The sequence below is a fragment of the Melanostigma gelatinosum genome (assembly GCF_949748355.1).
Source record: "Melanostigma gelatinosum genome assembly, chromosome: 7".
Classification (NCBI taxonomy): domain Eukaryota; kingdom Metazoa; phylum Chordata; class Actinopteri; order Perciformes; family Zoarcidae; genus Melanostigma; species Melanostigma gelatinosum.
This window is the reverse complement of record NC_136640.1, coordinates 22,030,857-22,046,119: the sequence shown is the minus strand read 5'-3', so window position 1 is coordinate 22,046,119 and position 15,263 is coordinate 22,030,857. Positions and strand designations below refer to the sequence as shown.

The 15,263-nt window shown below is 45.3% G+C and overlaps 1 protein-coding gene across 3 annotated transcripts in view; it reads right to left on the bottom strand.

Moving 5' to 3' along the window:
- Window positions 1-13,452: 13,452 nt before the first annotated feature.
- nova2 (NOVA alternative splicing regulator 2) overlaps window positions 13,453-15,263 on the bottom strand; it is a gene marked incomplete at both ends in the record, with an annotated part of 65,128 nt that continues 63,317 nt past the window's right edge. For all 3 annotated transcript variants that reach the window (XM_079272624.1, XM_079272625.1, XM_079272626.1), the window contains one exon: window positions 13,453-14,469. In XM_079272624.1, the coding sequence (XP_079128750.1) occupies window positions 13,453-14,469 (1,017 nt within the window). The remainder of the gene's footprint in view (window positions 14,470-15,263) is intronic.

Here is a 15,263-nt window from a genome sequence, read left to right as displayed (position 1 = left end):
ACACTGAAACACCTTAGAAACAGATTTATAGATACCTCCAATTACGCTGTGGATTATGTTGAAACATGTCTGTTTTACAAGATGGATGATGTGGCCTGTGGTTAAATGCTATTCAAATTACTGAATGAATGTCATAAACCTGTTGTAATTTGTGTTAATCTGCTGAAAACGTGTTTCTCATGTAGCTTGTGTATGCAGCACTGAACTGTAGCCCATATTTTAAAGCAGGAATATTATTGAAGACGTAAAAACAGTATGTTTTCCTAATGGACAATGTTGAGGGGCTTTCTTGCTTCCCCTGACTTTATTCTGCTACAGTGTTTTTTAGTTTTGATTTACTGAGTTTTGCTGTCCTTGTGGAGGCACAGCTTCAGCTACAATCTCTCCCTGCATAACACCCGGGACAGCGGTTTCTAGCTGTACATGGATCCAGGTCTTGCAGTCATGTTCCGACAGAAAAAAAAATACCATTTCACCTCTGTCACTGTCGGTTCTGAAACCACTCTGAGCAACTTACCTCCTGTATCCTCGGAGGCCTTAGTGGTTCTGACCCAAACCCACGGCACCTTTGAGAGCTGATCTAAGGCACGTTGACATTCATCACAACACTGGGGTGCAGCTCTCTGGACAAAAGTGTTTTTTTTCCTCCAAGATGTTGACAGATCTATGTTTCTTGGAGGCAGACAAGAAAATGTAAAAATGTAATTTTATTATATTTAAGCTACTTTTAGCTGCCTGGAGGACCCGTGTATTTGCTTGTTAGCAGTGAGCGAACTCATCAGGAGTGTGTATCATTGTGTACTTTATCACACACCCTAGAAAAACACCACAGAACGCCGTGACCTTCTTGCTGGAAGCCGGAGGAACTTCTTTAGTGGCATATGGAGAGGTGTGGGAGGAGTGACAAGAGAGTTGGTCGAACCATGCTGTGAATTGTGACTCCATTTCCCAGGGGGCTTTGCAACAACAGCTTCAAAAAAGCCACTAGCCGCTTAGCCGATGGCATGGAGAGGGCTGAGACGATTTGGCCTGAGGTCACAGGAGCTGGTTTGTGGAATCATGGTGGATGCGGGGGTGCAGGTGTTGGTTGATCGGATGACTCTGGTGCACAGGAGGATTGTGGGTAGATGGATATGTCAGAGAGTGGAACCCCACCCCTTCTTAAATTGAGATGCTGCTGTCGCAGGGAGGACGGCGATGTTTGAAAGCGGATCAAACCCTGATGGTCTTTCATTCTTGACCTTCCCTAACACGCTGACCCGACTACGTCAAGCCCTAGAAAATCTCAGAATATCTGAATGGAAGCACATTACCAGGTGCCATGTTGGATCAACTTTCACTGCGGAAACTTACCTCATAACAGTGTCTACTGCATTATCCAAAGTACCGTTCTGGGTACTGACTTTACAAACAAATGCGTGAGGGCTTACTCCTTAAGACTAAAGATGTTAATTTGCTTCAATGGTTTATTTTACCCATAACCATGTACAAATAAACAAAACCTTTACAGCTTTGTATGGTCACACATTTAGCATTCATTGGTCCATGAGCACTCCTCACGGCGAACATGAAAACACCGTTGCGAGACACCGACATTGATTCCTAGCATCGGCGTCTCAGCGTTGCACTGACGTCACAAATGTACCATTCATTCTAACAGTTTCATTGCAAATCAAAATAGTCACATGCAATGATTGAAAAAAATTACATTACCTCATGTCACATAGAAAGTAAGTGAAAAGTTCCATCATTTAGAAATAAGTACTCTTCAGAGATTTGTCTCCATTTTTTTTTTTTTTAAGTCCTAGACATTCTTTTTTCAACAGCGTTGTTGGTCTCATTTGGGTTGTAAACATTAGTTACAGTGCCTAGTTCATTCACCTGGCTGGCTATGTAGCGTCTCTCAAGAGAATTGGTCAATCAATACTATCAATCAAGTGATCGAGAGGAATTGGTCAGTAGTCAATCAGTTGTACAAGGGATTTATCATGGAAGGACATGATCAGACTGAACAGTAGATCAACATAAGACACCCTGAGAATCACAACTACGTCTCTTTCATCCGTCATCCCTGCTTCCTATCCTCTCTCTCTCTCTCTCTCTCTCTCACTATTTCTTCTTCTATGGAACGATCACAGCCAGGTGGGCGTGGCCTCGGTGGTCGAGGAACATGGTTGGTTGGTAGGTTGGTTTGTTGTGGCGGGAGCCGGTTGCCTTGCAACTGGCCCCTCTGTGGTTGGCATGGAGACAGGTTAGGGTGGATTCTGACCTGGTAAGGTAGTATGCGGCACATACAGTAGTATGAACAGTAGGATGTAATACGCAGCTCTGGATAAAAATACGTGTATTTAAAATGGCTTCAAACAAAGAGCATGAACAGAACAAGGGCACCAAGGGGAAGTTCATTCAAATTTAAAAAAACACTCAACTTTAGTGGTATCTAATTCTGCAGATAGTATTTGTTTTAATGTATCTGTCTCTGACATTTCTCTCACCATCCACAAAAACAATTTGCATTTAGTTTTTGGTGCATTATTAGAAAGTTTTAATTAGAACTACTTTCTACAGAGAAAATAGTCCCAATAAAAACGGTGCTCAGTGAGGTCTGTGGTTTATCCAGAGCAATAGGGGCACAAGGTTGCTGTAGCTTCATTACATTGTAAAGGCTGGAGCACCTCAAACTAAATTCCATTCACCTCCATCGTTTTGGAGTGGAGGCCGAAATGTTGGAGACAGATATCTCAAAAACTTGACAAAACGCTGCATTTATTTTTGAGGGTGAAATAGCCCTTTATAAATGAAACAACTTGAGTTGTACATGTTTTTTTTAATTTACTTTTTTTGAGCAATTCAAGGACCGCTTTGTTTCATTTGCAAACAGAGAATAATCTCGGCGGTGAAAAAAACGCAAATTAGTAAAACAAATCCAAGCACGCCTCAAATTGAGAGCACTTGAACGTCCTGTCTAGACGAGTATTTATCCCCAGAGCTGTCGGCATGTAACAGTAGATTGTGACAGTAGAGTAGTATGTTATCGATGGAGAACATCACATGGGGCTGACGTGGTGTGCAGCAAAAAGGATGGCGCAGGGGGAAGGCGGTAGTGGTGGACAGTGATTGGTTGATTTGGTTTGGTCAGGTGACTGAAGGGGGGTTATGAACAGTCGAGTTGAGTCAGATCACATGATGAGGGTTTGCAGCTATAACGTCAGGAGGTTCCATCAGGAGGTATGGAAGCCTGACCGGTTTTAGCTTTTGTTGGTGGACACTGGACAGAACACCCACCCTGAACCCCGCCCGCACATATCCAGCACACACACACACACACACACACACACACACACACACACAAACAGACATGCAGTCAAACATAAGTAAGTGGACAGAAACAGAGACAAACGCACACCGACACACACACCCACACAGCCACCCATTTACCACAGTTTGCAGAGACACACATAAATAAACACACAGGTTTGTTAACTTACGCTCACACATACATTCATGACACACACACACACACACACACACACACCCACACACACACACACAGTCACTCTTGCCCACCCCCAGACTTGCGATGTGTTACTGTGATGATGCAGAGTGTGGTGGAAGGTGAAGAATAAGACAACGGAAGACAGGTGATGCTAAAATGAACATTTATAATGACTGCTGTTGCTGTCGCAAAATAAGAATCCTTAAAAAAAAGACCTCATATATATTAGCACTAGATTGCCCACTTCACTGGTAATCCACAAGTCAAGAAACACAACTCACTAGGGTTTTTTTTCTCTTTACAAACACAATGCTACAATTACATTAAATATTCAATACTCTTTAAGTCAGTTAATGAATGTTGTTAAAAGCAACCACTAAAATACTAAAAAAATAAAAAAACAAAACAATACTAATATTAATTCACCTTTTTCCAGTCGTTCCCTTTTTCCTCGTTATTTATTAATAGTATAATAATAACAATAATAATAGTCTGAGAAATAAATAGCTCATGTGGTGTCCTCAGGGCAATGGGGCAGGCAGCATAAATCAAGAGTGGAGCTCAGAGTGATGCGATGAAATGGTGGCGTCTAATCTCAGGCAGGTCACTTTAATACTTTCAAAAATGTCTCAGATGCACTGGCGAAATATGGAGATCTGCCACGAGTGTTAGGTTGAGTGGCACCTGCAGAGGTAAACCCTCTCTAATCTATCATTCTAAGTTATGTAAACTAGGACTGTATTGCACAAAGGTTAGCAGCTCAGCTTCCTCGTTTTGTAGCCCGGGAGGAGCTTAATCAATTCTTTATTTTGTTCTGTCCACCTCCCTGTTTTTTTTTTTTTTATCCAACCTGGAGGAGCCGAGTCGAGCCATTTTTTTTCCACGATGATATGTCTAACACGACCAAGCATTTTCAACAACTACGGCTTGATGATGAAACGATATGAGCGCCACTACAACTCACTGTTAGGAAAACACCAACAAATGCACAAAAAACAAGCCTACGTTGAGAATGGCTCGGGACTACTTCTCAAGGTTAGTCATTATTGTTCGGTGAGCACAGGAATCTAAAGAGTTTGCTCGCCAACATGGACGCTACACAGCGAATACAGTAGGTAAATCAACACTAATAACAACAGCACAGGTTAACACAGTAGAACTAGCCGATTATACAGGCAGACCTAACTATCAGATACAGAGGATGAGGAGTGTGATGACCGTCTACCGCGTCCACTAGTACCTCTTTATGCTGCCGGCCCCTTTCTGCTCAACACTTCTCTCTTTACAGCTCGACAAAAAAAATCTGACAAAAATATTTACAATGAGAGAGAAAGAAATTGTGGAGAAACAATTGTTTAGTGTTTTTTTTCTTTTTCTTTGTCTGCATTACTTCTTTTTTCCCCTTCCTTTTGTATGTTTTTTTTTGTTTGTTCTTTTTCGACTTATATCTCAGAGAATTGTCCCCAATGATGAGCAACAAACAAACAAAAAAAAAAAAATCCAATCATATCACCTAGCATTGCACAGTCTCAGAGAGAGATTTTGGGGATGGAATGGAGAGTTATCGTCCAAACAGTTGGATGAACACAGAGGGTGGGGGTGGGGGGGGGGTATAGGAGGCGGAAGAAGGAGGTCAATAAAGTTCATGAGGGGGTGAAAGTTCAAAAAAGTTCAAGAAGACAGAGGATGGCTGCGCAGCTGGCGGTGCGGAAACGCTCCCCGCACCGCCGCGCGGAGTAGGGGGGAGGTGGGCGGTGCGTGTGTCGGCGTGCGTGGTTTTGATGTTAAACAACAACAAAAAAAATCATCATTAGAAAATGGAGTATTTTGAATCTTTCCCATCGAGAAAAATCAAATGGAGCGAGAGCGAGAGAAGGGGGGATAGAAAGAGAGAGAGAGAGGGTGAGGGTTGGGGAGGGGTAGAAAGAGGGAGAGGTGAGGAGAGTGAAAGGTGCCCCCAACACTATGGCACACACTCAATGGAGTCCCACAGGCTGAAGAGATGACAGAATTAGGAAAGCAGCTGGCATGAGCAGTAGGGCTTTTTTTTTTTAAGGTAGGTTGAGAGGCGGGGCAGTAGGTAGCCAACCTGCAGAAGGGTTAATCCTTGTCGGGTTTAGCTCTGTGGGGGGTGGTGAGGAGGAGGAGGAGGAGGAGGAGTGGTGGTGGTGGTGGTGGGGGGCAAAAGGTGCTGTTCAGTTGAGGCGTCATGAGCGACATCATGTTATGAGGGCGGAGCATGCTGGCTTCATGGGTGCTTCCAAGGATGGATGTCCGACACACAAGAACAACTCAAAGAAACGCTTGGAATGGTAGTTGTTGTTGTTGTTTTGTTTTTTTTCCTCTCTGTTCTATTTTGGCACTCGAGAGAAGAGACTCGTGGGAGGCAGGAGGAGGAAAGTGTGTGTATGTTTGGGCTGAAGGAGGAGTGGGCAGTGAAAGTGCAAAAAAGAGGGCATGGAAGAGAGTGTGTGTGTTTGTGTGTGGGAGGGGGTAAACAGGCTACACACAGAAAATGGCATTTTTGTTAAAAAAAACTGGTCTAGGTTAGACAGAGCATACAGTACAAATCAAAAAACCAGAAAAGAAAATCAACAGCGAACGAGTAGAAGTGAACAGAAAAACAGTGATATGACAAATGCAGTCTACAGTTGCTGGTGCTTCGATGGGGCCCGAGTCGGGGGGGGAGGTGGGGTGGAAAAGGGGGAAGAGCCGGGGGTCCCATATGTCTTAGAAGGGTGTTTGAAGAGGTCAGTGGTGGGTGTGGGTGAGAGTGGGTTTGAGTTTGTGGAGGTGGCGGTGGAGGTGGAGGGGCAAAAAAAAGAATCAAAACAAATCTGAGGACGATGTCGGAGAGCCACACCCACTGAGAAGCGATGAGGTCACGTCAGGTGGAAATTAAGTTTGCATTCCTCTACACATTACAATATAAAAAATGACTAGCCGGCTATACGTTGCACACACAGACAACCACGAGCACGGAGCTGGCCTACGGAGCAGAGAGAGAGAGAGAGAGGGAGAGAGGGAGAGAGGGAGAGAGAGGGAGAGAGGGGAGCATGCAGTCTAAATACACCACTGGATAAAAAACAGCTGACAGTAAGGATACACATCTACAGTAGCCTCGCACACTGACCCCTCCCCCCCAACCTCGGCTCGGCCTGCCATGCACAGTAACAGCAGAGTTTAGTGCAAACATGGAGCAGGAATGGCATTTTTTTTTCCTTTTTCTTTTTTCTTTTTGGGGGAGTTTAGTAGGAAGCGGGCCATCTCCAATGACAACATCTGCCAGGGTACAAAACATGACCACACTGGAAATACTCTGGTTGCATAATAAGGAATGAGAGAGAGAGAGAGAGAGAGGGAGAGTGAGAGCGAGAGAGAGAGAGGGAGAGTGAGCGAGAGAGAGGGCGAGAGTGAGAGAGAGAGAGAGGGAGAGTGAGCGAGAGAGAGAGTGAGAGAGAGAGTGAGAGAGAGCGAGAGAGAGGGAGAGAGCGAGAGAGAGAGAGGGAGAGAGAGAGAGAGGGAGAGTGAGCGAGAGAGAGGGCGAGAGTGAGCGAGAGTGAGCGAGAGAGAGAGAGAGTGAGCGAGAGAGAGGGAGAGAGTGAGAGAGAGAGAGAGGGAGAGTGAGCGAGAGAGTGAGAGAGAGAGTGAGAGAGAGCGAGAGAGAGGGAGAGAGCGAGAGAGAGAGGGAGAGAGAGAGAGGGAGAGTGAGCGAGAGAGAGGGCGAGAGTGAGAGAGAGTGAGCGAGAGAGAGGGAGAGAGAGAGAGTGAGCGAGCGAGAGGGAGAGAGTGAGAGAGAGAGCGAGAGAGGGAGAGAGAGGGAGAGAGTGAGAGAGAGAGAGAGAGAGAGGGAGAGTGAGTGAGAGAGGGAGCGAGTGAGAGAGAGAGAGGGCGAGAGTGAGAGAGTGAGCGAGAGAGAGGGCGAGAGTGAGAGAGAGAGTGAGAGAGAGAGGGAGAGTGAGAGAGTGAGCGAGAGAGAGGGCGAGAGTGAGAGAGAGAGTGAGAGAGAGTGAGCGAGGTGGACGGACTTTGGCATAATTTCTGTCTCTGTTTTGTTTTTTTTCTTTGACGTTGAAGCCAATAAAGCATCTAATTGAACTGAGTTTGGAAAATAGAAAGAGAGAGAAAGAAAGAGAGAAAACACACTGGTAATGTTCAGCATTGTTTCTCTCCCTGAGATCAGAGCTTTGGATTACATAATAAGGGAATGAAAACACAATCTGTCCCAAATTCTGCAGCGAAGGGGGAAGGGGGGGGGGGGATTCGGAGGTGAGTGAGGGGAGTTGTAACCTCCCTTTGTCTCACACACTCTCTTTTACGAATCTCTCCCGTTGAAATACACCGGGGGGCGGGGCGGCTGCAGATGCTCCATGTCATATTTTTGGTCAATAAGGTGTATATCAATGCGAAGACAAGCCAGAGGTATGGGGAGGGGGGGGGGGGGGGGGGGGGGGGGGGGGATTAAAAAAGGACAACATACTGAGAGCTCGACAGTGCGTCGAGGGTTAGTAATGTTGGAATCCACAAAAATACACACACGAGAACACACGTAAGCCTCTACTGCACGTCAATGGTCAGAGGAGTGATATGCAAACTTATGCAGAGGTGAGTACATTCATGAACAATCTGAGTCTTACGTTGAAATTCATTTTTTCTTTTTTTGTTCTGTCTTAAGGTCAGGCAGCAACTGAGAACTTTTCAGTACAAGCTCGCTCGGCAAGTAGCAAAATAGTCTTATGTTTGTTCGAGAGTTTTTATTCGTGTCCCGTCGAGGATGGCTGGACAACGACAAACTACTCATTTCGTTGTGACGTCACGGTCAAACATTTTGTTCACCTTCGGCCGGTGGACCGGGACTCAAACAACAAACATTTGAACGCGTGTAAAACAATATCAAAATGCTCTACCCTTATCGGCATGCAAAGATTTGTCGAAAAATGAATGACACACACTGCCTAATTTATTTTTTTGTCACTTTTTTTGTTTCTTTGATTTTTTTTTCTCCACTTTTTTGTCCACGTTTCACTTTGATATCATGCAATATAGACGTGCAAAAAAGATAACATCTATTCCCACAAAATACATTTTCATCGTAACTATAAAAGGCTGTATTTAAGAATGCTATCAAGTCACATTTTTTTTCGCATAATTATGCTAACCTGTCGCTATGTTGATTTGTCTAGCCCCAGAGTCGCAGTGCTGTTGCATCCTGGGAAATGTATTGGCTGAACACTTTTGCTAACATGGCGGTCCCTCATCTTGTGGCAGGAACTGAGAGGGCTGAAACAAACTGACTCTTAGAAACTGTCACGTGGACAACTCCCTCCCTGTGTAAATCATAAATATGGTTCATTTGGCACTTTTCACATTTTCTTAATATAAAAGTATGTCTCCTCTAGTCTAATGTGGTTTAAATCGACACATTTACACTCTGTAAAGACCTAGTTTGGCACAGGTTTAACTTGTTCAGGTTAGAATTACACTATTATTAACTTAGCGTCAGCTTATAACAGAGCTTGTATTACACTGCCGCTTGCGACTAGCCTCTCCAGCTAAATGACAGATTTCGATATGTTTTCACCTAGTATTTTTAGTACATCAGTAATTATTAAATAGCAGCATTTTCCCACAAATTAAAAAAAAATGAAAATGACTTGTGTAAACCTATTCAACATCTAAATCCAAAGCTCCAACGGCAGACAGAGGATAAAGGACAGGACAACATGCCACTACGTGTATTGCTTCCAGTACTCGATCACATTTGATCTCCGTCCCCTAACATCGAGACGACTAAAGAGATTGGCCGCTTTTTAAAAGACAAACCGAAAACGATCATTCTAATGTTTGATGAATGAGATGAAGAAGAAACACATCCAGTACTAATCAACTCAAGATCATAAATTCCAGTGCAGTTTTTCCACTGCGAATGCACTGTGCTGTATCCAAAGTACTTTCATGCTCTGGTCATAACGTTCGAATGGCGGAATCATCTTTAATTAATCCTCAAAATATAAATTTAGCTGGACTGAATTTTAGTTCAGTCTATTACATGTCAGAAAATTGTGAAAAATCACAAGTTCTCAGAACAGTCTACTGACTCCTGGTTTCGTCTGAACAGTCCCAAACCAAAACATATTCAATTTACAATGATATCAGACCGATAAAAGCAGCGAATCCTTTAAAAAAAAGTACAATCTTGCCATTTGTGCTTGATATATGATAAATCAAGCATGTAGTCTACCTGCTCAAACCTGAGGTAGCATGCACCAAACAAACTGCTTCCAGCACAGTGCAGTTCTACAGCGAAACAAAAGCACGCTACATCTAATACAACTATCTCCCCAATGGTCTTATGAGGTTTTTCCTCTACAAAATATCAGACATAAATCCAGTCAAACCCCGGCAATGACAAAGTATTCCCTCACGATATGTGTATGTTTCTATGTGTGTGCGGGCCTCGACTACGACTACCTCTGCAGGTGTGGTGGTTTTCCTGGCGGTCAGCCCCCCCCCCCTCCCCCGAGGAGGCAAAGAGAAGAGAAACGCGATCGGTAGCGTTTTTTTCTTTTTCTCGTCAGGGCAAGCAGCAGACATGCATTCGATCGTCACACCAGACATAGTCACCCATGGAGCGATGTGGTAGGAGGTAGAGGGGGTGTCGGGATGGGAGTGCGCTTGAGAACTGGGGGGGGGGGGACGGGTGAGGGGAGGGTGAGGAGAGTGTGGATGGTGTTAGATGGGAGTAAAGAAGCCTCCTTACCAAGCTGCGGAGATAAACCTTCACTGGCGCTCCAACAGAGAGTGACACATTCGGTAGCACAGTGGAGGACTTTGGGTCGGATTGGTTTCGAAAGAGGTTTTTTCTTAATCTTAAGAGGAGTTCCCTCCCCTCACCGGGGCTGTTTAGGTCAATAAATCAAATGCACCCCCTCCTCATTACTTGTCATTTTTACATTCCATCACACTTAAACACGTGTCCAGGGATTCGCCCGTTGGGATGTACAGTGCATTACCAATTCCAACTGTTCATGAAAAAGACACAGCTGCGATAGAAAAGTGAATTTTTTATAATTTCTTCCAGTCTCTTTAATCTGCTGCTGGACTCCTAACACTCCCCCCAACATCCTGCCCTGATTACAAAAAGTATTTTCTGAAACAACAGGTGTGAGTGGAATCTAATAGATCTCGACCCGTCAACTCAATTGATTGATATCCTCTTCATCGACCTAGTCTCTTTCAGTATTCAGATATGACGTACATTTCTGGTGAAGTTCTTCATATGCATTCTACATATATTTCATATATGTGTTTTGTTTTCCCCCCCCCCACACCACACAAAAAAATACATCCGATCGCGATGCTGTCTGTACAGCACACATCCCTGACCTCGTGGGCAGAGAGAACCGCTCCCTCGCTTCACAGTGCATTAAGACAAAAATTCAGTGTACTCCGATTGTAAAAAAAAATCTAACAATAACACGACACAAAAAAAAATTCAAACAATCAAAGAAAAGACAGCATCTCCAGCAGCCTCCTGGGTCTACAGTGGGCAGTACACCTGTTGCTGTGGGTGACCTGCGGTTTGCCAGAGGCGGAAACGAGCTCAACTCCCTGGACGTGTGTTGAAAATCTCTCATGTCTGCCCTTTTGCCTCGTCGGCAGTCGGACGGTCGTTTGATAAGGGCGAAGACCGGTGAGGCTATTTATCTCCTTTACTGATATGCACGCTGTCCTAAAATAGCAAAATCTACTCGCGAGGCTTGCAGATGTAGCAGTGGACCCCACACGAACAATGTCGTGTTTCAGTGTTTCCTCTTTCTCAATGTTTGCATTTGTCTCAGTAGTAGCAGTACGTTGTGAGTCTTAAGTGCTCTTGCTTGTTGTAGTCTGTGGTTTTGGGTTTATCTAAATGGTTTTATGGAACACCACAGGCTAAGCAGCTCGTCTGAGTCGCATTTCGGTTACACTGTAGGCAAAACTGTAACGGGACATTTTGCCTGCAGATTCAGACACAACAGCAGTGTTTCGGAGTACGAGCGAGGACAGCAAAGTGTGACGCAGGTGTTTCAGGGTTAATATAGCCGTGAATGTAGACGCTGCACTGCAGCCTGCGGTGTGTGTGTGGTCTACAGGTATTCTGTTGCTAATCTAGAGGTCGTACTGCAGTCTGTATCATAAGATATGGTGAATTCACTTTTCTAGCACCAAATATGGCATCGTTGTGTTTTGTTTCAGTGCGTGTGTGTGTGCGTTCCCTGCTCTGCTCTTTGACTGGATATCTATATAGACACAGATATCTATATAGATATACATATATATCTATATAGATATGTATGTATATCTATATAGATATATATGTATATCTATATAGATATACATATATATCTATATAGATATGTATGTATATCTATATAGATATATATGTATATCTATATAGATATACATATATATCTATATAGATATGTATGTATAAGGTAATCCTTCACTGTAATGATATGAATGCCTGGGGTGGCTTACTGGACTTAAATAAGACATATATTACACTATGTAACATTACTATTCATCTTCAATCGACTTAAAACAAAAGATTCAAATCAAAAAGTCTCATTTACATTCATGTCAACCTGAATTCACAGATTAAAAAAAAGAAAGAAAGAGAAAAAACAACTGAGCTTTTTTTCATGGGTGAACTCATTAATAAATAATGACGATGGCGATGATTCCTAATAAATCATGTCAATCTCGTGAACAGAATTATCACAGCAGACTGCAAAGAAATGCTGTGGATCCCGCGTGTTTGCCGCAGCTTGCACAGTATCACTCTCGTCGGTTTCGCACTACGTGAGGTCATCAGCGTGCGCCTCGGCATTCTATCTCAAACACTAGGGCTGCTTAAGGTGTGTGTGTGTGTGTGTGTGTGTGTGTGTGTGTGTGTGTGTGTGTGTGTGTATGTGGGGGGTGTGGGGGGCGCTACGTGCTGTAACGCCCCACCGCGCTGCACTGCTTGTAGGATACATCACAGGGTGCACAGGGCGTGGTGTGCAAATGAAGGAACGTCCAGCTGATTCTCGCCCCTCCGTCCCACACCCTTCCCCGATTTCACTTCGCCCCTTCCTTTGTCTCCAAGAGAGAGGGCAGGAGGGGGGAGGTGAGATCATAGTTGGGGGGAGGCAAATAAGAGGGGTTGGGGGGGATTTGAGGACGTTTCTTCCCTTACACACCAGGCTTAAGTTTGCAGTCTTGCTCATTATAAAACCCTTGTAAAAGGGATGGTGGTGGGGGGGGGGGATTGGAGGGGTGGGCAAGTCGTGAGAGAGGGGGCGGGGCAAGGGGCAAATCAAAACTAGAAGGAAAACAAAAACCCGACAGGAGGGGGACGGGTGTGGGCTGCAGGGGGAGGGAGGGGTAAGGGTTGTTTCCATAAGGGATTTAGGGTTGGGGGTGCGAGGGTGGAGGGTTGTAACCTTTAAATGCACCCCCCCACCTATCTGCACCCGTGCCCTTCCCTCCCTCCCCCCGCCTCCTGTAGCCTCTCAGGCAGTCGGCCTGTCTACATGGCATTCAGCTTTGTCCACACAATACACAAACAAACAGACAGCTTAATTTACGAAACCAAACAATAAAACAATGAAACAAAACAATAAAAAATCCCGAAAGGTCAAGACGTTAAGTAATAAAACCTTATTTACATGTTACACAATTTTTTTCTTGGTTTTTCAGCGTGATAACTCCTCTCCCTCCTCGTCTTCTCAGCACATTTTTGCTTCGCGTCAAATTTTTTTTTTAATAGAGAATACTGAAAACACGCAGAAGAAAACAGCGCGGACGATTCCTTCTGACATTCTTGCTCTCCTCTCCTTTTTCCGTTCTCACTCTCACTTCTTTTTATACTCCTCCCCCAAGCCCCCACTCTTTTTTTCCCTCTTTTCCTCCTCGTTTCTCATTGGCTGTCAGGTTTAGCCCAACTTCTGTGGGTTGGTGGCACGTACCCCCTGCTCGTAGGTGATTCGCTGGCTGATCAGGTACTGTGCAGCCTGCGTGGCGGCCTGGGAACCCGTGATGGTCACCTTCCTGTTCCGAGTTCCAGGGATGAACTCGCCTTTCTTGGAGATCTGGATCCTGGCGCCGGTCAGCTCCTGGTACTCCACTAGCGTCTTCCCTCCTTTCCCCAGGATGGCTCCTACCAGGTTTTCTGGCACGGCGATCTCGACCACTTCCTTTGCTCCTTCTACGAGCTTCTCTGTGGCCATTAGAGATGACGCCACCAGGGGCGACGCAGCGCTTAAGTAGCCATTGGTGGCCCCTGCGGCAGCCAGGGATCCCAGGGTAAAGCCTCCGAGACCGCCTGGGTGACCTATGCCGCCGGATGCATCGCTGGCGTAGGATGCTAACAAATTAGCCGCGGCAGCTGCTGCCGGGTTAGCATTAGCCGCTACAGCTGCTAACACCCCTGAGGCTGCAGCGGGATTCAGCCCCAGGCCCAGGGAGTTGGTGTTGTAGCCGTAGCTGGCCAGGGTGTTGAGGGCGGAGGTGATGGTCAGCAGGTCGTTGCCTGAGAAGCTGGACATAGTGGTCGGGAAGGCCCCCACCCCAGCTAGGCTGGCCTGGCCGAGCAGAGAGGAAGCCGTGGCTGCCGCAGCGGCTGCCGCAGATGGCATAACCTCTGTCGAGTTGGCGTACGGGGAGCCGGTGGGGTTGGAGTTGGCGACGGGCCCTGTGATGTTGGAGTAGGAGATGTTGAGGCAGGAGGAGCTCTGTGGGTCCTCCTGGATCTTCTGGACAATGATCTCCACGGCTTTGCGGTTCTGCTCTGGCTCCCCGCTGATGGTGACCACACGCTCCTGCAGGTTGATGCCCTCGGGCTTTTGGGACAGCTGGACCCACGCCCCGGACTGCTCCATCACCGCTTTGACTGTCGCACCACCTTTGCCGATGATCAGCCCCGCCGTACTGTTGGGGACGATCAGCTTGGCCTGGTGGGAGGGACGGGGAGGTCGGAGAAAAAGAGAAAGAAAAAAATGTGGTTATTGCTTTCTAACAGATGTTTGATTATAATCCAGCAATAGTTCAAATATAAGCCAGCCTCTGTGCAACACATGGAATTACCTGAACAGAGAGATACAAGTAAAAGACGTGTTCCTTTGTTCATCGGATATTTACATCAACTAAAGGCAGGGAAGATGTCGAAGGAGCAGAAAGTCAGTGTTACAGAGAGCTGTTCTCTAATGTTATCTACACTACGTATGTTTAACAGAGAGGGACAAAAACAGCAATGTATCCTGATACAGTGGTTCGTATGATTCCCTCACAAAAAGTTACAAATTGTTCGTGCGTTTTCCTAAGAAAGTAAAGCAACAAATGTCAGTTTCCGCTCAACATGCATACGTTCTTTTAAAAATAAACTCCCGTCTTCACGGGAAAAAACACAGTTCGTTTTAGGCAACTAAACTACTTAGTTAGGTTCAGAAAAATATCGTAAAATACTTAGCCAGGTTTGAGAAAGGATCGTGAAATACTTAATTAGGTTTCGGAGAAGATCGGTAAATATTTAGGATTAGGCAACAAAAGACGAAGTTATGTTCAGGAAAAACAGGTCGTTTGGGTTAAAATAACTACGGAAGTGCCATTACTGAAGTACGCAAGTTACGTGCAAAGAAATCAAATTGACTTCTCGTTTTACATGGCGAGTGAATAGTAGTCTCCTGACTGAAAGATCGCTGTTTGCGATTTGTTGGACCCATCCACTCCTCCCCTCGCCCAACCAGTC